At 40.0% G+C, this 18,981-nt stretch overlaps 1 protein-coding gene across 1 annotated transcript in view; it reads left to right on the forward strand.

The window, feature by feature from the left end:
* GALNT17 (polypeptide N-acetylgalactosaminyltransferase 17) overlaps positions 1–18,981 on the forward strand; it is an 815,309-nt gene that overhangs the window by 579,387 nt on the left and 216,941 nt on the right. The window contains exon 6 of the mRNA XM_073615091.1: positions 17,882–17,999. Within this exon, the coding sequence (XP_073471192.1) occupies positions 17,882–17,999 (118 nt within the window). The remainder of the gene's footprint in view (positions 1–17,881; positions 18,000–18,981) is intronic.

An 18,981-nucleotide genomic window follows, 5' to 3' on the forward strand; every position in this document is an offset into this window, starting at 1 on the left:
TTGGCCTTATTCACTTGATAATGTCATGTTTGACAGAGGTGCTACCCACCAAATGTGGCATGGGGAATAGTTATAACCTTTAATAGTTATAGTTATAACCTTTATCTACAGGCACTGTTTGAATCTAATGTTTGCCTGTTACAATATGTTAAAAAAATTAATTAATTGGGTGTATTTACTTTTTATATGACTGCATCAGAGTAATAGCCAATCTATGGCATTCTATAACTCAGAAAATGCCCACACGCTTGGGTAGGAGGAGTGTTTATTACAAAACAAGAAGTGCTCCCAGGGACTTTTTGCAGCAAAAAGTCAGACCCATACTTCAAATTATGTATAGAAAGAAAGCTTTTTATTGATACAAAATTGATTTAAAATTCAATACACCGTCTGTTGAGCTCTGGTATACATAACCCCAACTTATAGCAAAATATGTCCTTGTACAATGGCAGGTAGCATTTTTTGCATAAAAATTCTCAACTACTCAAGTTTACCTGCCCAAGGGTCCCCATATCCACACACCCACATTGTTTACATTGTAGCGATGCGGGAACCAGCACGATTCCAGCACTGGTACCCACATTGAATCTATCCCGCAGGCAGTTCACACTGCCCTCTGCGAACTGCTGCAGGTGTCAATACAATGTAAATTTTTTTCAGTTCACAGATCGCAGTGCGAACTGTGGATTCAGACAGGAATCAGATCACATTGGTGAGATCAGATTCCATTGAGGGGGAAAAAAACATTTTTTTTCTGTGAATCCAATGCAAGTATGCCTGAACTCGCATTGCACAGACATCGCATGTGATTGGCACAGCAGTGCGTGTGCGAATCACATGCAATGTCTGTGTTCGCTATGGTGTGAACCCGGGCTCACACAGACTGAAATGAATGGACTTGTGTTTTTATTAAACCTTACCAATTATGTGACTATGCATTGATACAATAACTGCATGATATTTGTGCAGTTATTGTATCAAACAAATATTTTCAATAAAAAAAATACACTAAAAAGAATTTTGGTGCAAATAAACACAATATTATATAAATTTTTTGGTAAAATATAAAAGATTGCATTGAGTAAAAGATAAACATACCAAACCTTAAAATTGCTCACACACATGAAACCACAAAAAAATTATGGCGCCCAGAATTCTTTATAGGTGACACTTTAAAAGAATTAACAGGCCATCCGTTTAGAGTTAACCATGAATTATGGTCCTAGAATTATTGCACTCACATTTGTGACGATACCTCACGTGTGTGATGCAATTCATGTTTATCTACATGTACTCACCCTACGCTGCACTTTTTATATGGGGTGTGTGTGCAGGGGTGATGGGGGTAATATTTTCTTTTAATGTATTCATTTTTTTAAATTTTTTTTTTACACTTATTGCATTTTTTTAAATGTATTGCTATCACAATGGTGCTAACAAGCCCCCTATATGATAGCAGGGGCAGGTAACAGGTCCTCTTTATGGAGATATTGGGGGACCCTCTGCCCTCCAGTGTAGCTAGTCAAAAACAGATCATGTTTGAATAGTTGTATCCTTAACTACACTCGTTGAGGAATGACAGCTGTGACCCCAGAATTGCTGTAATACAAGCAGTTTTATCAGTCGCATAAGGGATTGTGAAATGGATGTTCCCGGAGTTCCTCCTGCTTTCACCGGGAAAATGGTTTCCCACAATCCCAGGCTCCCAAGACAGGAGAGCCTGGGAACCATCTTGAGTGCTGCCAGCATGGGGGCTGTGAACCTCATTGGGCAACTGTAGAGCCATCCAACCACTTTTATCGGAAAGTCCTTCATTGGCTCTTAAATCCGGTAACAACCTCACAGCTCCAGTAGCAACTGTGAGATTGATGTAACTACTTTTCTACCATGCTGTTTATAAATGTACCTTGGTAGACAAGTGTTTCATTAAATAATATTGGTGGTGAAGGTTGGTGAATGTGGATGAGACATACACACACAGGGGGATGCATTCAAACAGTGGTCATCTGACTGGTGGATAAGGAGGATACAACTAGGCAGCCATCCTGATATATACCTTAGATGTATTCCGGCAGGTGTATATGATTGTTTTTACAGGTTTATGGATTGCAGTAGTCACCTCTAATATGCAATATCTGGTAGCATATATTTTTGTATCATAATACCAGATAACAGGAACTGTTTGCATGCACTTTCCTGCAAGCTAACTCCATCCACACTATTTATCTTTTTATCTTACCAGAACAGACAGCATATCCTCAGGTAGGTTTCTCCTTCTACGGCCCAATGGTGATCCTATAGGGAAACTGGGTTGCCTTTTGGTTGAGGTTTGTGGCATCTTCTGGTTTTCCAGGTTAACATGTACAGCACACTTTCTCTAACGGCTACGGCTCTTCCTGATGAAGTGCATTGCAAAATGCATTGAAGAATTGGATACCACCTCTACTTCACGCATCTGAAGGGATTGAATTTCTTCAAAAATTTTGATAGATCTACTATAATTGAGGTTTTTAAGGGTGTATAAAGTGGAAGTCAGGAAGGCAAAGAGTTTTGTCCAAATAATCATTAGGGATGGGCGAATGGTTTGGCCCGAGCATAAGTTCTGGCCAAACTTTAGCTGTTCTGACGTTCGACGAACAAGCGAACAAACGGATAGTTCGACTGTTTGTTTGGCCCCCGTACCGACCACAATGCATTGCGGTGCTGAACAGTGCATTGCAAGTCCTGATTAGCTGAAGCAGTGAAATCTTCAGCCAATCAGGGTTCAGAGCACTGTCAGAGTCATGATTGGACACTGTCATCATGACTTTATCCAATCATGACTCATCACAGACCCACAGGTGGTTTACACCACGCCAGCTGGAGCCAGGAATGGTGGTGTCCGATAATGGCTCAAACCTCCTGTCAGCCCTTAGACAGGGAAAGTTGACACATGTGCCGTGCCTGGCACACGTCCTCAATTTGGTGGTGCAGTGTTTCTTAAGTACGTACCCAGGGTTGCAAGATGTACTAAAACAGGCCGGAAGAGTCTGCAGCCATTTCAGGTGGTCATACACAGCCAGTGCTCGGTTGGCTGAAATTCAGTGGGAAGTCCACCTGCCTGTAAACCGCCTGATTTGTGACATGCCCACCAGGTGGAACTCAACTTTGGGAATGCTGCAGCGGCTATACATGCAGCAGAGGGCCATCAACGTGTACCTGTGCCAGTACGTCATGCCAACAATGGGGCTCACGCCGCCTCGGTTTTTTCCCAACACCAATGGCTGATCATTAAGGATGCATGCACTGTATTGTCACCATTTGAGGAGGCCACAAGGATGGTGAGCAGTGACAGTGCATGCATTTTTTCTAAGGGACTCAAGGCCAGTCAAACGAAATAGTATTTGTACAGTATGTAAATAAACAAACAAGTACTACTTTAGAACAAGTTTAGCTAGCATGCTGTATGTGACCACATCCAAAGCCATCTCCTTTAATATAACAACATAAAAACACTTTAAAAATGAGTCTCTGATATATGTTCCCATCCACCTAATTGACCATAAACATGTAAAGTACATGTAAACAGAAGTGTCAACAATCTCATATAAGGTGTATTCTAGTACAATGCTTCCTGTGAATGGTACACATCCTATTTCACAGAATATATAGTAATGCTTTATCAAAAAGGGATAATCCCCAATATACGCAACACTAAAAATGGGGAATATAATGGTGGGATTTTAACAGCGCCAGAAAAATTATTCAACCATGGAAAATACAAAGAGTTTATTATACAGAACTTTTAAAAGCAGACACATAGAATTAAAAACTGTACACTAAATATATACATTAGTCACATATATAGATACGTGTATACTGCAAAGGATTAAACTATGTGCAGCAAGTGTGAAGATGCATGCTGACACGTTTCGACTTCAATAGTCTTCTTCAGAGGGTAATGCAGCAGGGGCAATTTTCTACAAAAGACCAATATATTACAAAAACAATACAATGAAATACATTCTTTTATAAGCATAACAATGACACTCTACAATATCTGCAAATAAAGTATAGTTGCAGGAATTTATGCCCCAAAAAGAAGAGCATGCTAGCAATTAACGTAAACAAAACTATAGATATATATAGTGCATTTTGTATAGATCATACCTATCACACCAAGTATCTGATGTGTCTTAGATCAATGCAGTCCAAGGGGATATTCAAGCCAAGGTACATTAGGACTGATTATAAAGGGGATCAGGGTGGGAGCTTCTATCAGGGAGCCAATCCTCTGCTTGAACCCTCCCAAAAAATGGGGGGAATCAGGTTTGTGACATCATGTCTGCCAATGTGCAATATATGCAAAAGTTGTACATGTAACTGTGCCAGTGTGAGTATGGACTGTGAAATAGGACAACATCCACTGTGAAGTGGTAGGTAGTGAGGCTATTATTCAGCTAAAGAGACCCAATGCTAGTCTCAAATGGGTGCAGTTGGGATGATTATGGGCCCTACAACATTACATGTGTATGTACAGTGCCTTGAAAAAGTATCCATACCCCTTGAAATTTTCCACATTTTGTCATGTTACAACCAAAAACGTAAATTTATTTTATTGGGATTTTATGTGATAGAACAACACAAAGTGACACATCATTGTGAAGCAAAAGGAAAATTATAAATGGTTTTAAAAATCTTTTACAAACAAATATCAGAAAAGTGTGGCATGCATTTGTATTCAGCCCTCTTTACTCTGATACCCCTAGCTAAAATCTAGTGGAACCAATTGCCTTCAGAAGTCACCTAATTAATAAATAGTACATCAGTGTGTAATTAATCTCAATATAAATACAGTTGTTCTGTGAAACCTCAGAGGTTTGTTAGAGAACCTTAGTGAGCAAACAGCATAATGAAGGCCAAGACACCAGCAGGTCAGGGATAAAGTTGTGGAAAGGTTTAAAGCAGGGTTAGGTTATAAAAAAATATCCCAAGCTTTGAACATCTCACGGAGCATGGAAAACTAACACTGCACATCACCCTGAACACACCATCCCCACCGTGAAACATGGGGATGGCAGCATCATGTTGTGGGGATGCTTTCCTTCAGCAGGGACAGGAAAGCTGGTCAGAGTTAATGGGAGGTTTAAAGCAGGGTTAGGTTATAAAAAAAATATCCCAAGCTTTGAACATCGCAAGGAGCACTGTTCAATCCATCATCCGAAAATGGAAAGAGTATTTCACAACAAACCTACCAAGACATGGCCATCCACCTAAACTGATAGGCCGGGCAAGGAGAGCATTAATCAGAGAAGCAGCCAAGAGGCCCATAGTAACTCTGGAGGAGCTGCAGAGGATCCACAGCTCAGGTGGGAGAATCTGTCCACAGGACAACTAATAGTTGTGCACTCCACAAATCTGGCCTTTATGGAAGAGTGGCAAGAAGAAAGCCATTGTTGAAAGAAAGCCATAAAAAGTCCCATTTGCAGTTTGCGAGAAGCCATGTGGGGGACACAGCAAACATGCAGAACAAGGTGCCGCATCTGGTCAGATGAGACCAAAATTTAACTTTATGGTCTAAAAGCAAAATGCTATGTGTGACAGAAAACTAACACTGCATTTATTTGTAAAAAAATGTCAGACGTACCTGGACACTGATCTCTTCAGCGCAGCACTGTCATGGCTCCCTGATGCTTCCATCTTCACCCGGTCTTCCTTCTGGGTTCGTGGACCCCAGCTGTATGACCAGACTAAGGCTGCAATGTTGTCACTCCCGTGCATGCATGCGGAGCCCTGGCACAGAGCTCTAAAGGTTCGGCATCCCTTCAGAGCGTATGCGCCAGTGACTATACCACCTGCATGCTGTATGAATATCTCCTAAACAGTGCAAGTTTAGGAGATATTCACTGTACCTACAGGTAAACTTATATTACGGCTTACCTGTAGGTACAAATTAAAAAGTGGACTTAACTTTCACTTTAATAAGCTGAGCTTTGGTTTGAAAGCAGATGTAGTTCCTAATGTATTTTCCATTCTACAAAAAATAAAATTCAAGGATGCAAAGGAGTTCAATGGGGATTCAATTTTATTAGATATTTTAGTGCAGTTTCTAGTTGTGTGATCTGCCTTAGACAAATTATAATACTGATCAGTCTAATGTCAACCCCCTTGGTTAATAATTTGATCTCTCTCAATTGCTTGTTGTGACAATTGTCTCACAATCAATCATGACTGATCATGCATGAAGCAATCATGCACCACAGTGTCTTAGATGGTTTTTCATTAAGTTTAGACTTTAAGGTAATCAAGAAAATAATTGGCAAGGGATAATTTGTGCTTATGGATATGGTCATCTTAAATGACAGCCAGAGAAATCTGCAGCAGCGAAGATTAATTTAAAGGAAAAAAAGGACATAATTAATATCCAATAGGGTACAGCCTCTGGCCATGAAGGTGTTCAGTTTTGTTTGTTATAGTGAATCCATGAAACAAGTCTTTCTGAGAAGGAGATTAATGTTTGCAAACTAATCATTGCATGTAGCTTCTGCTAGAATTTGATAACAGCAATGCTTGCTCTTTACACACATGTGGTCATTATCTGGTAATGGCTACTTGAAAAAAGTGACAATAGTTGAAGCTAGAATCTTGAACTTGAGTAACTTCAAGCTGACAAATTTATGACGGATTTCATCTGTTTTTGTTCTCAGCAGTCTAGTCTAAGTAACACTGTTTTTCTTGCCTCTAAGAGCCCTTTCACGCTGGGGCGGTTTGCAGGCGCTATTGCGCTAATAATAGCGCCTGCAAACCGACCCGAAAATGCCCTTTCATTCCAGTGTGAAAGCCCGAGGACTTTCACACTGGAGCGATGCGCTGGCAGGACGGTAAAAAAAGTCCTGCCAGCAGCATCTTCGGAGCGGTGAAGGAGCGGAGTGTATACCGCTCCTTCACCGCTCCTGCCCATTGAAATCAATGGGACGGCGCGGCTATACCGCCGGCAAAGCGCCTCTGCAGAAGCGCTTTGTGGTGGTATTTAACCCTTTCTCGGCCGCTAGCGGGGGGTAATAATAGCGACATTTTACCGCTGACACCGCCCCCGCCCCAGTGTGAAAGGGCTCTTAGCTAATCCTATTTTAATCCTGCTTCAAATATTACTGATAACTTATAAATAAATATCAGCTATAGGTTGAATATGGTAGAATTAATCAAGTTGTAGCTGCTAATATGTCTTAAAAATTCCAATGTCTTTCTTTCTTTCTTTCTTTCTTTCTTGAGAACAACAGCATTGTTGTACCTAAAATTATGAAAAGTAATAAATGCACAAGAGTATTATGGAATCCATAATCACTTTTAAATGCATCTTTATTTAATAAATTTTTATTGGTTTAAAAGTATTTGAAAAATTACAATCTCATAAATATACCTATACAAACATGACCTTTCTCAGGAGATGTTGTTCACAACCCTTTTCCTTTTTGGTTCCAGTGTTTCATCAGATTTGGTGACCCGTCAGAATTTTTAACGGAAGTGATGTTCCATCGCCACCATCTTGCTACACCCACTGGAGTTTTGCACTTCACACTTATTTTTAACAGTAAACAGAGCTTATATGGTGAAATACAGTATTTAGAAATCTGTCTGACTGTTTACATGTTGAATTATAAAAACAGCTGTGTTCTGTAAGATTAGCAAACCTGTGAGATCAGCAGGTTTGCTGCTGCTTTTTAAATTGAACATCTAAACAGTCCGTCGGATTTCTAAATAGTGTATTTCACCTTATAAGCTCCGTTTACTGGGTGTAACAAGATGTCCGCTTGCCCCCTTCTCAGTGTATCCTTACTGTGGAGGAGTGTGGGGTGTAGCAAGATGGCGGCGACGGAACGTCACTTCCATTACAAATTCTGACAGGTCGCCTAATCTGACGAAACACTGGCTTCCATCCCCCTCCCTCTCTTCCCCCCACCACTTACCTTTTCTGTTTGCAAAAAAACACCATCTACCATCTACCAAAATTCTCCAGTTGGATCACCTCTTTTTTATTCTCCATAACCTTACCTGATACTTGGCACCTCGTTCATTAGACCTGTAATACCTAACAGTACCGCTACACAATTTGTTTTATTTGCTATCTAATGCTCAGAATCTCTATATGTGTATACCTTTGAAAATCAATAAAAAGATTGAATGAAAGAAAATGTCTGGACATATCAGTAATATAGCAATACATATATAGCAAGTCAAAATGTATAGGTAAAAACATAAATTCTCAAACAGACTTTTATAAATAGCATGCTTGAAAATCGAAAGGCCAAAAATGCAATACTTTAAGGATATACTATTTCGAAGACCTATTGACTCTCCACACCTTAGTGCAGACACAGTGATTTAGCGCATCCTCACGGCACAAGTTTCAAATGTCTATAGGGTCATTAGGGGTTGATTATGGTTTTTAGATGAATAGGATTAAGGAATTTATCTACGGGAAGAAAGGGGAAGGAAAGTTTGTGTGTAGGGGGAAACAGAGACAAAGAACAAAATTGTAAGGGGGGCATATGGCTAGCTACTCCCATATAGCTTGAGGTGTAAGTCTCCTGCAGTGCCTGAATGGTGGGAGTCTCAACATGAGACCCCATCATGCACAAATTACAATAAATGTGCATTGCATTGATCACACAGTCAAGAAGTCCAAATGTAAGGCAGTGGATAGGTAAAACTTGTTCCATGGGCCCCATATTTTTTTTGAAATGTTGACAGTATCTTTCAATGTAGCAGTAAGTTTTTCAAAACACATTCTTTGAGATACTTTGTTTTTTACCTCTGCAACAGGAAGCTTTTGCTCTTTTGGCTGCTGTAAGGATATGAATAATTCAACTTAAATTTTGTAAATTTGCCTATCTTGGGCTTTTTTATTTTAGAGGGCTTCATAAAGTTCTCAATGAAAAGAGATACCTGTAACCTTGTACAGGAGTTGGTAAACTTGCAACCAGAACCTCCTATTTTTCAGGCAATCCCAACAAATATGTAAGTACAATCCTTCTACTCAGAAGCCCCAAAACACATGACAATGGGTATTATTGGATGCAATGAAAAATCCTCAAGGGGACCAAATACTAGCACAGGGACAGTTTGTAATTTGTATCAATTGCAACAACATAAGATAAACTTTTGGCAGTGCTAAGCTATACTTGACTCCAGGCTTCTGTTATGGTTCTTTGTAATTATCTTTCCCAATTAGAGGTTTCCTTCCACACAAAGCACACAAGATGGCTTTAGGAAGAATAAAGGAACTTGTACAATAGGATAATTTGAAGGCTAGTTGGACATTAAATAACCCCCCCCCCCCCAATAACACATATCATGGCTGTGAGAGCTCAGTGTGTGTGATATGTGTTATTTGGGGGGCTTAGTATGCCCATCTGGTGTCCTCCCCACCTTCCTGGAAAGTTCTAATAAACATACAGTGACGTTTGGCAAGGCGTGGCCTGACGTCTTGCGTCATCTCCTAACAAATCGAACACAGGATTCTTTGACGGTTTAAATTCAGATCTTTTCATGCTTGAATAGAACTTTTACAATGTGAGTACCATTCTGTTTACCTTTGGAATAAAAAGTTTTAAACGTTTTTACACTATGGGCACCCCTTCTTTTTTATGGTAATACAACATGATCCGGATTGCCAGAAACTGCTGCACAGTGGCACAAACTGTGCCCGCGCAATACCCCTGCAGGGGTGAAAGTATCCGGTGAGTGTTTGCACAGTAGGAGCATGATAAAAAGCACAGTCACTAAGGAGCACTGGAATAAGAAGATTGCACCAAACAATATTGTTTTATCGAGAGGAACCAGTTTTTTAAGCACAGTATTATCCGTGCTTTTTGACTACTTGAAACATTGTTTTTTTGGACAATACTTGTCAATTTGAGCACAAGTCACATTATTATTGACTGCATATTTCCCATCCTCCCCCTTCTTTTTCCCTCCCCCCTCTAACCCCCCCAGCACCCCCCCCCCTTTCTTCCCTTCCCTCTTTCCTCCCCTCCCTCCCCTATTATCTATTTTAGTAATTTAAGTATTGCACGATATGAATGTCTTTTTGCTGGTATAGCACCATATGACAGAAGGTGACCTGCAAAGGGTCAGCCACTACCTGAAGAAAATCACATAATACCTTTTATTTAACATATTCTTTAGCATCATCACTTTTGGTTTTTAAGAAATTCCCTTTTTTTGGGGATAAAGATTTTTAGGAATTCCAGCTATAGAAACACTTACACTGATCTAAATAGAGGTGACAACCACAGTATTACAGCACTTTGCCACAACACCAGCATAGCGCCACACCCACACCCAAATTTTCTTTATGTTCCTACATTGTCTCACCATGTTTGTTTATAATTAACTATTATTAGGAAATCCCCGGCTGACAGCTGACTGGGTTGTGTGGGTACGAGTCATGGTCATTAGGTTGCTGTCAGCCACTGGCTCCCTAACAGCCAAGAGCCCTGAACAGGAAGCTGTCACATTTAGTAGCGATAGTAATACTGCCACTAAATGTTTCAATTCACATTGCAGCTGGCAGTTAAATCCAGCCAAACACCCATTCTGTTCAACCAATCACCAAACTTTTGAAAAAGCAAAAATGGCTGTTTGGTCTGAATAGTGGGGTGGGATGATCTTTGATCTTCTGAAGGGCTATAAGAAGATCCACTTCAAGTAGTTTAGGGCCAGTTGTATCATGATCTTTGGGATAATGGATTTAAGGGCTTCTCGCAATAGTAATAGAGTTAATATATGGCGATGTGATGTTCAAGTTAAAGTATTTGATTGGGGCTGCTTGTAGAGAAAATATTGTAAATGGGTCATTTTGCATAGAGTCTTACAGAGACCAAAGAAGTTCATCTTTGTTTTAAAATCAAGCAGTTTTAATGTCAAGCCCATCTTGTCATGATCTGACCATGAGGTTAAGAAAATCACAACTGACGTTACTGGGATAAGGATTTTACACGAATATATATAGTAGTCAATATGAGAAATGTATCATGAGGGTTTGAATAGAATGTGTAGTTCTTTTTGGTGGGGTGTCTTTTTCTCCCAAAATCGGAAAGATTTTATTAAGCCAATAAGTTTGTAAATTGTGTGGCAGTGGTCATGGTAATCAATATGAAGATATTTCACCAAGTTGGAGTGTTCACTTAACAATCGTTTGAAACCAGCACCTGAAATAGATTTGATAACAAACCCATTTGTCCCAAATTTGAGCATAGTAAGTAAAAAAGAAAAGGGGGACATCATGGATCAAGCCCACAAAGATTAAATATCTGCCTCCTGGATCTTTGATTTGTTTTACCGGAAAAAAGGACAGAGGAACAGAAAGCTATCAGGACTCCTCTGTGTTTCATCTTAGCTGATGCAGTGTAAAACTATGGGTATGTAAAATTCAGAAAGGTAGGGATTAAATTTTGAGAGATTTCAGTGTCTTGGTAAACAGACAATGTCTGCATGGTGTGATCTGATATAACTGAAGGCTTTCTTTCACACTTCATTTTCTGCGTAACCACTTCCCATCTGGCCTTTTTCTATGGTATATATACAGTCAGGTCATTCAAGCGTTGTTCTGGGAGGACATACCCGTACATCCACCTAGAACAGGTGTTTGTGTATGGCTTCGGGTCTGTGATTGTACCATGTGACCGCTCACAATCACAGTGATCACAGACAGCAGTAGTAAACAAGGCTGTCATTCATGATGCTATTGTTTACTACTATGTGATCTTTGTGATTGGTCACATTGATTACATAGTATGAGGCCAATCACTGCGGTCCCGGTACCATGTGATAGTGGCAGCCAACCACAGCTATCTCAGTGTATAAACAATGACATCATTATTGAAGCCAAACACAATTAGAAATTATTGCTTATACAGAGATCATAACTGTTTAAGCAATCATAGTGTATGAAAAAATCTTGATCACCCCCTAGAGCAGTACAGTGTCATTATGGTAACACTGCACTGCTCTGGTGACAGTATCTAAAAAAAAAAATTATATATATATACAGTATCTCACAAAAGTGAATACACCCCTCACATTTTTGTAAATATTTTATTATATCTTTTCATGGTGAAATTACACTTTGCTTCAATGTAAAGTAGTGAGTGTGCAGCTTGTATAACAGTGTAAATTTGCTGTCCCCTCAAAATAACTCAACACACAGCCATTGAAGTCTAAACTGCTGGCAACGAAAGTGAGTACACCCCTAAATGAAAATGTCCAAATTGGGCCCAATTAGCCATTATTCCTCCCTGGTGTCATGTAACTTGTTAGTGTTACAAGGTCTCAGGTGTGAATGGGGAGCAGGTGTGTTAAATTTGGGGTTATTACTCTCACTCTCTCATTCTGGTCACTGGAAGTTCAACATGGCACCACATGGCAAAGAACTCTCTGAGGATCTGAAAAAAAGAATTGTTGCTCTACATAAAGATGACCTAGGCTATAAGAAGATTGCCAAGACCCTGAAACTGAGCTGCAAGGCCATACAGAAGTTTAACAGGACAGGTTCCACTCAGAACAGGCCTCGCCATAGTCGACCAAAGAAGTTGAGTGCACGTGCTCAGCGTCATATCCAGAGGTTGTCTTTGGGAAATAGACGTATGAGTGCTGCCAGCATTGCTGCAGAGGTTGACAGGTCAGCCTGTCAGTGCCCAGACCATACACTGCGCATTGCATCAAATTGGTCTGCATGGCTGTCGTCCCAGAAGGAAGCCTCTTCTAAAGATGATGCACAAGAAAGGGGTGTACTCACTTTTGTTGCCAGCAGTTTAAACATTAATGGTTGTGTGAGGGGACAGCACATTTACACGGTTATACAGGCTGTACACTCACTACTTTACATTGTAGCAAAGTGTCATCTCTTCAATGTTGTCACATGAAAAGATGTAATAAAATATTTACAAAAATGTAAGGTGTGTACTCACTTTTGTGAGATACCGTATAGCTGCGCTGACCCGTAGGTTCCCAGATTGGTGCAAAGCTATTAGAACACATCTATCTTGCAAGCTGAAAGCATGTATCCTACATATTTTTTTATTTAACAAAAAAAATCAATTAAAAGTAGACATATAAAACCAGATTATCTGAGGACCATGTCGTGTTCTGAAAAAAATGTGAATGCCTACACTAAATAATTGTGAGCTATACTGATTTAATTAAAGTGGTTCTAAAGTCAATTTTTTTTACCTTACTGCATTCTCTGCATTAAGGTAAAAAAAAACCCCACTACCTGTTCTACACACTCCCATCCCGGAATACTTACCTGGCTTCTGTCACAGCTCCAGCACTGTCTCCTCTGCAGCACTGCTCCCCTTACTTCCTGCTTTCACAGGAGACACTGAGGGCAATGAGAGCCATAGACTTCTGCTGCTGTCAAAGTCTTGTGAGGAGGAAGAAAGAGGTGTGGCTTACCGACACTGTGCATGTTTATGGATGCACACAACTCAGCTAAAGAGTTTACATGCACAGGTGCCTCCATACTACTCAACTTGCTAAGGAGGCACCTGGAGGAGGGAGGGGCAGACAGAACTGGCAGGGGACATCCAGAAGAGGAGATAAAGGACTTCTCTATGCAATATCATTGTACAGGGCAGGTAGGTGCAAACTATAACATCTGTTTTATTTTAGCAAAAAAATATATCATTTAGTACCACTTTAACTTTTTTCAATGGAGTGTTTTATTGGTTAGTGCTGATTTCACAGTACTTGTCTTTCGGTATTACCCTTGGTTCACACCAATGCGATTTTTAGTGTGTTTTGCAGAAATGCACTACAGTCCACTTAACATGGTTTTCTATGGATCTAGTTCACATCTGTGCATTTGGAGCCGGTCTGTTTCTTGAAAAGGGCAAGGACTTTTTTTCCCACAGCAGATTGTGTTTTGCATATAATATACTTCAGTGGACCCACACCAAAAATGTTTTCCATTTCACGGTTTATTTTTGGCTAATAGGAAAGCATGACAGTTCTGTGCATGCAGTGGCACTCTTTGACACTCAAGTAGCATCAAAGTAGTGCAGTATGTGTCCAAAGTTATATGTCAGAGTTTTGCCCCGTACACACGGTCGGATTTTCCAACGGAAAATGTGTGATAGGACCTTGTTGTCGGAAATTCCGACCGTGTGTAGGCTCCATCACACATTTTCCATCGGATTTTCCGACACACAAAGTTTGAGAGCAGGATATAAAATTTTCCGACAACAAAATCTGTTGTCGGAAATTCCGATCGTGTGTACACAAATCTGACGGACAAAGTGCCACACATGCTCAGAATAAATAAAGAGATGAAAGCTATTGGCCACTGCCCTGTTTATAGTCCCGACGTACGTGTTTTACGTCACCGCGTTTGGAACGATCGGATTTTCCGACAACTTTGTGTGACCGTGTGTATGCAAGACAAGTTTGAGCCAACATCCGTCGGAAAAAATCCTAGGATTTTGTTGTCGGAATGTCCGAACACAGTCCGACCATGTGTACGGGGCATTACTCTTACCCTAAAATTTCCCCCTAACACTAGCCCTTAACCCTAATCCTAGCCCGTGAATCTTATCCTAACATTTAACCCTAATCCTAGTCCGTGAACCCTAACCCTAATATTTAACCCTAAGCCTTAACCCTAACTCTAGCATTTAACACTAAGCCTAGCACTCAACCCCAAGCCTAGCACTTAACCCTAACATTTGATGCAACTTTGATGCTACTTGGGTGCCAGAGAGGGTAAAGCGAGTGATAGCATTAAAGTTGCACTACCTGAACAGAACTGTCATACATTCCTATTAGCAAAAAAGGCAAAATGTAAAACACATAAAAGATTAGTAAAAAAAATGCAAAAACGTGTGTTTAAAAACACAAAATGCACCGCAAAACGCATTGAAAAATGCATCAACTGCAACCTGTATAAATGTGAACCTAGCCTTAAACTCTATTTGGCTTCCTTGGGTGTGTTTATTCATTCATCAGAGGAATGTTCAGATGTAGAAATAGGCTGTATAAGTTTGAGGGACGGTGTTTCTCTTTTGAATCATTTGCTCACACACTTGGTGTCCCTGTTATGAAAGTGCTACTTGTTCAATCTTGTTTCATAGAAAAACAAAAAGAGTTTGTGGTTTTAAAGCAGCACTAAAGTTTGTTTTTCATTAAACACTCTAAATTACAAGATACAATTGTTCATGCATGTGCAGTAGTTAAACAATGGATCCTGTGGCTTATCCAGATCTCACAGCTCTTTTGTAGGCATATTAACCGGAGTTAGCATTCTCTATGATCTCTTGGTTTCAGCTCTTCTTGCCTCAAAACCTCTTAGTATGTTATTATAATTCTATAATTGTGTAAGGTGAAACGACTATCCCTGCATAGAATAGCGTGCCTCCTCCCAGCCTTGCCCTGCCTGTCCCCTCTCAACCCTATTCTTTGTTCTCCCTTTTAATCTGTTTACAGCTACATTAAAAAACAGAAGGGAGGGAAGAACTGCCTTATTAAATGCTCAATTTCAGCAAAGGATTAAGGTGGTTCCCAAAGAGAACTTCTAATGATTACATTACTTCCTTCAAATGGTAGCACCTCTTCATTACCTCCTACTAGTTCTGATGAACAGGTTAGACAAGATGGCATCTTGATAATAAAAAATATATTTAATGTAAAAGGTAACAAAGATTTAAAAGTAGCCTGCATGCAGTTTTTGGCTTGCAATTTTAGAGCATTTTCATTCAAAAAAGATACTTTAGATACAATTTTGTGGGCAGTATTAAAAACAGCTCACTGCCTCAAGATATTTATAGAATTAAACAGATTAAGTACTTCCACCTATCCAGTAGCTGTAAAAAAGATAGAGAATCCTAGATCTATCTGGTATTATCTTCTAGGCATGACTAAGAAGGGAATACAAGGTATATCCTTCTTTTACTCTTCTCTGACCACTAAACCAGAAATGGCTAAGGACCCTGATAAGTTAAAATGGGAAAAGGATCTTTCACAATCCTTCTCATTAGTTCAATGGAGAAAGGCTATCTACTTAAGCTACAAGGTTTCTTCATGCATTGACCACTGGGATATATTCCAAAAAATATTTTATAAATGGTATATGACCCCTTATGGGTTATCCAACATAAACACATCACAGCTTTGCTGGAGACTCTGTAATTAAGTGGGACATTTTGACCATATGCTTTGGAATTGTGCCCATATCCAACCATTTTGAAAGTCTGTAGCAGAGTTGATCTGTGATATAACTGATAATAATTCCCCCATCAAACCAGAACTGGCACTTTTGAATATAGGACTTGAGACATACCCTATGTCCCATAGAATAGTAGTAGCTCATATACTATTTGCAGCTAAAATTGGTATTACTAGCCATTGAAAATCTCCTCCACCTCTTAAGCTGGATGAGGTCATAGCACACTTAAATGTGGTGTCATTATGAAAAACTATTAGCCTATAAAGAGCTTAAAATATCAACATTCCTTAAATTTGGGGAAACTCTGGCTCAGTCACCCTAAAGCTTCTGAATGCATTAAGGTGTAATGAAATTAACAGGCCCTCTCTTTCAGTGGTGAACAAGAAAGGTCTACTTAGGAGATTATAGTAAAATGTACTAACTTTACAGGAATCATTTTTACATTCTGGTTATTTTTCAGTTAAGATTATTTTCTGTTGTATCTACTATATTGTCGTTGTGGTTATGCTGACTGACTAGCCCTGAACCTGCCACAGTTTGTTCCCATTTGGGATGTTGGGTTGACTTCGGGTCTTGAGCATCAGCCAGTAACTCCTGATAGACTTTGATAGGTTGTTAAAAAGTTTGATTTGTTTTCTCCCCCCCTTGTTTTGTATTGTTCATCTTGACCATGTCATTTATGAATGCAACCATCTACATAGTGGGCTGGGGAGTGGCAGCTGGTGTCGTTTTTTTTGGGGGGGCAGCAAACAACCACACCCCCATCCCCCCTCAGTGGCACTTAAACCCCCCTGCTCACTGGCTGCCGGTCGGTCTGGCACTTACCCCATCTAGGTGGCAGGCATCGGGCATTGTGCAGCAGGCAGTGAGCATCCGGCAGCAGGCTTCGGGCAGTGGACAGTGGCTCCTGTGTCCTCCCTGCCTCCTTGCTTCCGCCAAGCATCTCCTCCCCTCCTCCTAGTTGTCCAATAGGATTGCCTGTCCTTTCAGCCAATTGGGTGACAGATCTCAAGACCTGCTTCCTGATTGGCCGGGAGGAGGATCAGTGTTTTAATAGCGAATATTCATTCACTATTGTAATATACCTGGGTGGGCTCGGTTCGCATTCTCTGTGCCTCGAACCCACCCTATTTAATTGTGCACCCTGGGGCTGGGTGCACAATAGCTGCGGCCATGGCTCACAGGAGGGATCTGGTGCATCCCTGTTCTCCAGTTCAGGGGCTAATCAGGTCTGAATTTTTGCCTAAATTTGGACCTGAAAGGAGCCAAAGACACACAGGATCCTTTTCTACCATGGACCCCGGCCGCCCCAGAGCTGTGTGAACCGGCTCCATTGAGAGCCAGTCACAGTCTCCTGTCATGAGAATTAGATGCGGGGCAAACCTCAATCCAATTTGCATAAGTGTGAACCCAACCTTACTGTTTGGTTTATAATTTAATCTTTTAAAATTTTAAAAGAAATATGGTTGATGGGGAAAAAAAAGAAGCGTGATTAAATAAAAGATACTTTAGTTCTTTAAAGAACATTATAACTAACTTGACAAAAAAATTATTATTTGTAATTTATTTTCATAAAAGTATATTTTTATATGTGAAAACAAGAGTGTGGCATATATTTTTGTAATGTGTTTTGTTTCTCATAATTTTTTTCTCTAAACTTGTTTCTTTTCTATGACATAGAACACCTGCAATGATTGGCTGTTCCTTTGTGGTCAACAGACAATTTTTTGGGGAGATTGGCTTACTAGATCCTGGAATGGATGTGTATGGAGGAGAGAACATTGAACTTGGTATAAAGGTTAGTGACTTTTTTTTAATAGTTGTATTGCATATTCTTGAAAGGGTATATACTGTAATCTAAAGAGATAAAGTATGTCTAAATGGTAACAGATAAAATTATTGTATTTTTACTTTTTGTTGATTAATCATGTTAATAATATTTTTTGATTGTCATTGTTATATAATTTTCTGTGATAAGACCCCTTTCACACATACGGACCGTTCAGGTCTGCCTGTCAGTTTTTCTTGTGGACCTGAATGGAAGCTCAATGCACCTCTATGTAGCGATGGATGTCAGCGGTGACAATAAGTGATCTCCATACTAGATACCATTAAATTGGATCAAATTCTAGTAACAAAGAACACTGAGGGAAAATGGGAGTGCATTTAGAGTATATTAAATAATGACATTAGCCAGTGCATTCCGATGGGCAACAAATATAAAAGAACTAAAGTTAAACCTGGGTGGCTAAATTCTAGCATAAAAATGCATATTAAAGAGAATAAAATTAAAATAAACCTGTTCTGAAACAGTGCATCCCACCTCGTGGAAAAATGAACACCAACCACTATTCTAAAATGGTGCGTTATAAATTGCCATTCTAAAAGATTTTTAAAAATATAGGGCACTGGTTAAAGCTTGTAGGAGGAGTATTCATTCTCCTCGGACTGTCCTACGAAACTGCATGACCCCTGACTTTCTGTCTGGACAGTGCTGACTGGCCCTATGCTGATCACATGCACCCTCCCAGAAAAAACAAAACTCTCTAGCAATACACACCAAACTGTGAATGTGAAGAGTGCTCCCAAGGCTCTGTGCTATCAGCAGATGAACTGGGGACAGTGGAATAAGGGAAGCATCAGAGAAAACAGGATCAAACAGCCTTTTTACACAATGCCCAGGATTAACCCCTTAGGTTCCACAGTGAGTATGACAAGCATGCTTTACTGCATATACTGACTGATTTTACTGTTGTGGGTTTAGTAACACTTTAGGGTGA

This window comes from Aquarana catesbeiana, linkage group LG02 (assembly GCF_042186555.1).
Source record: "Aquarana catesbeiana isolate 2022-GZ linkage group LG02, ASM4218655v1, whole genome shotgun sequence".
In the NCBI taxonomy this organism is placed as follows: domain Eukaryota; kingdom Metazoa; phylum Chordata; class Amphibia; order Anura; family Ranidae; genus Aquarana; species Aquarana catesbeiana.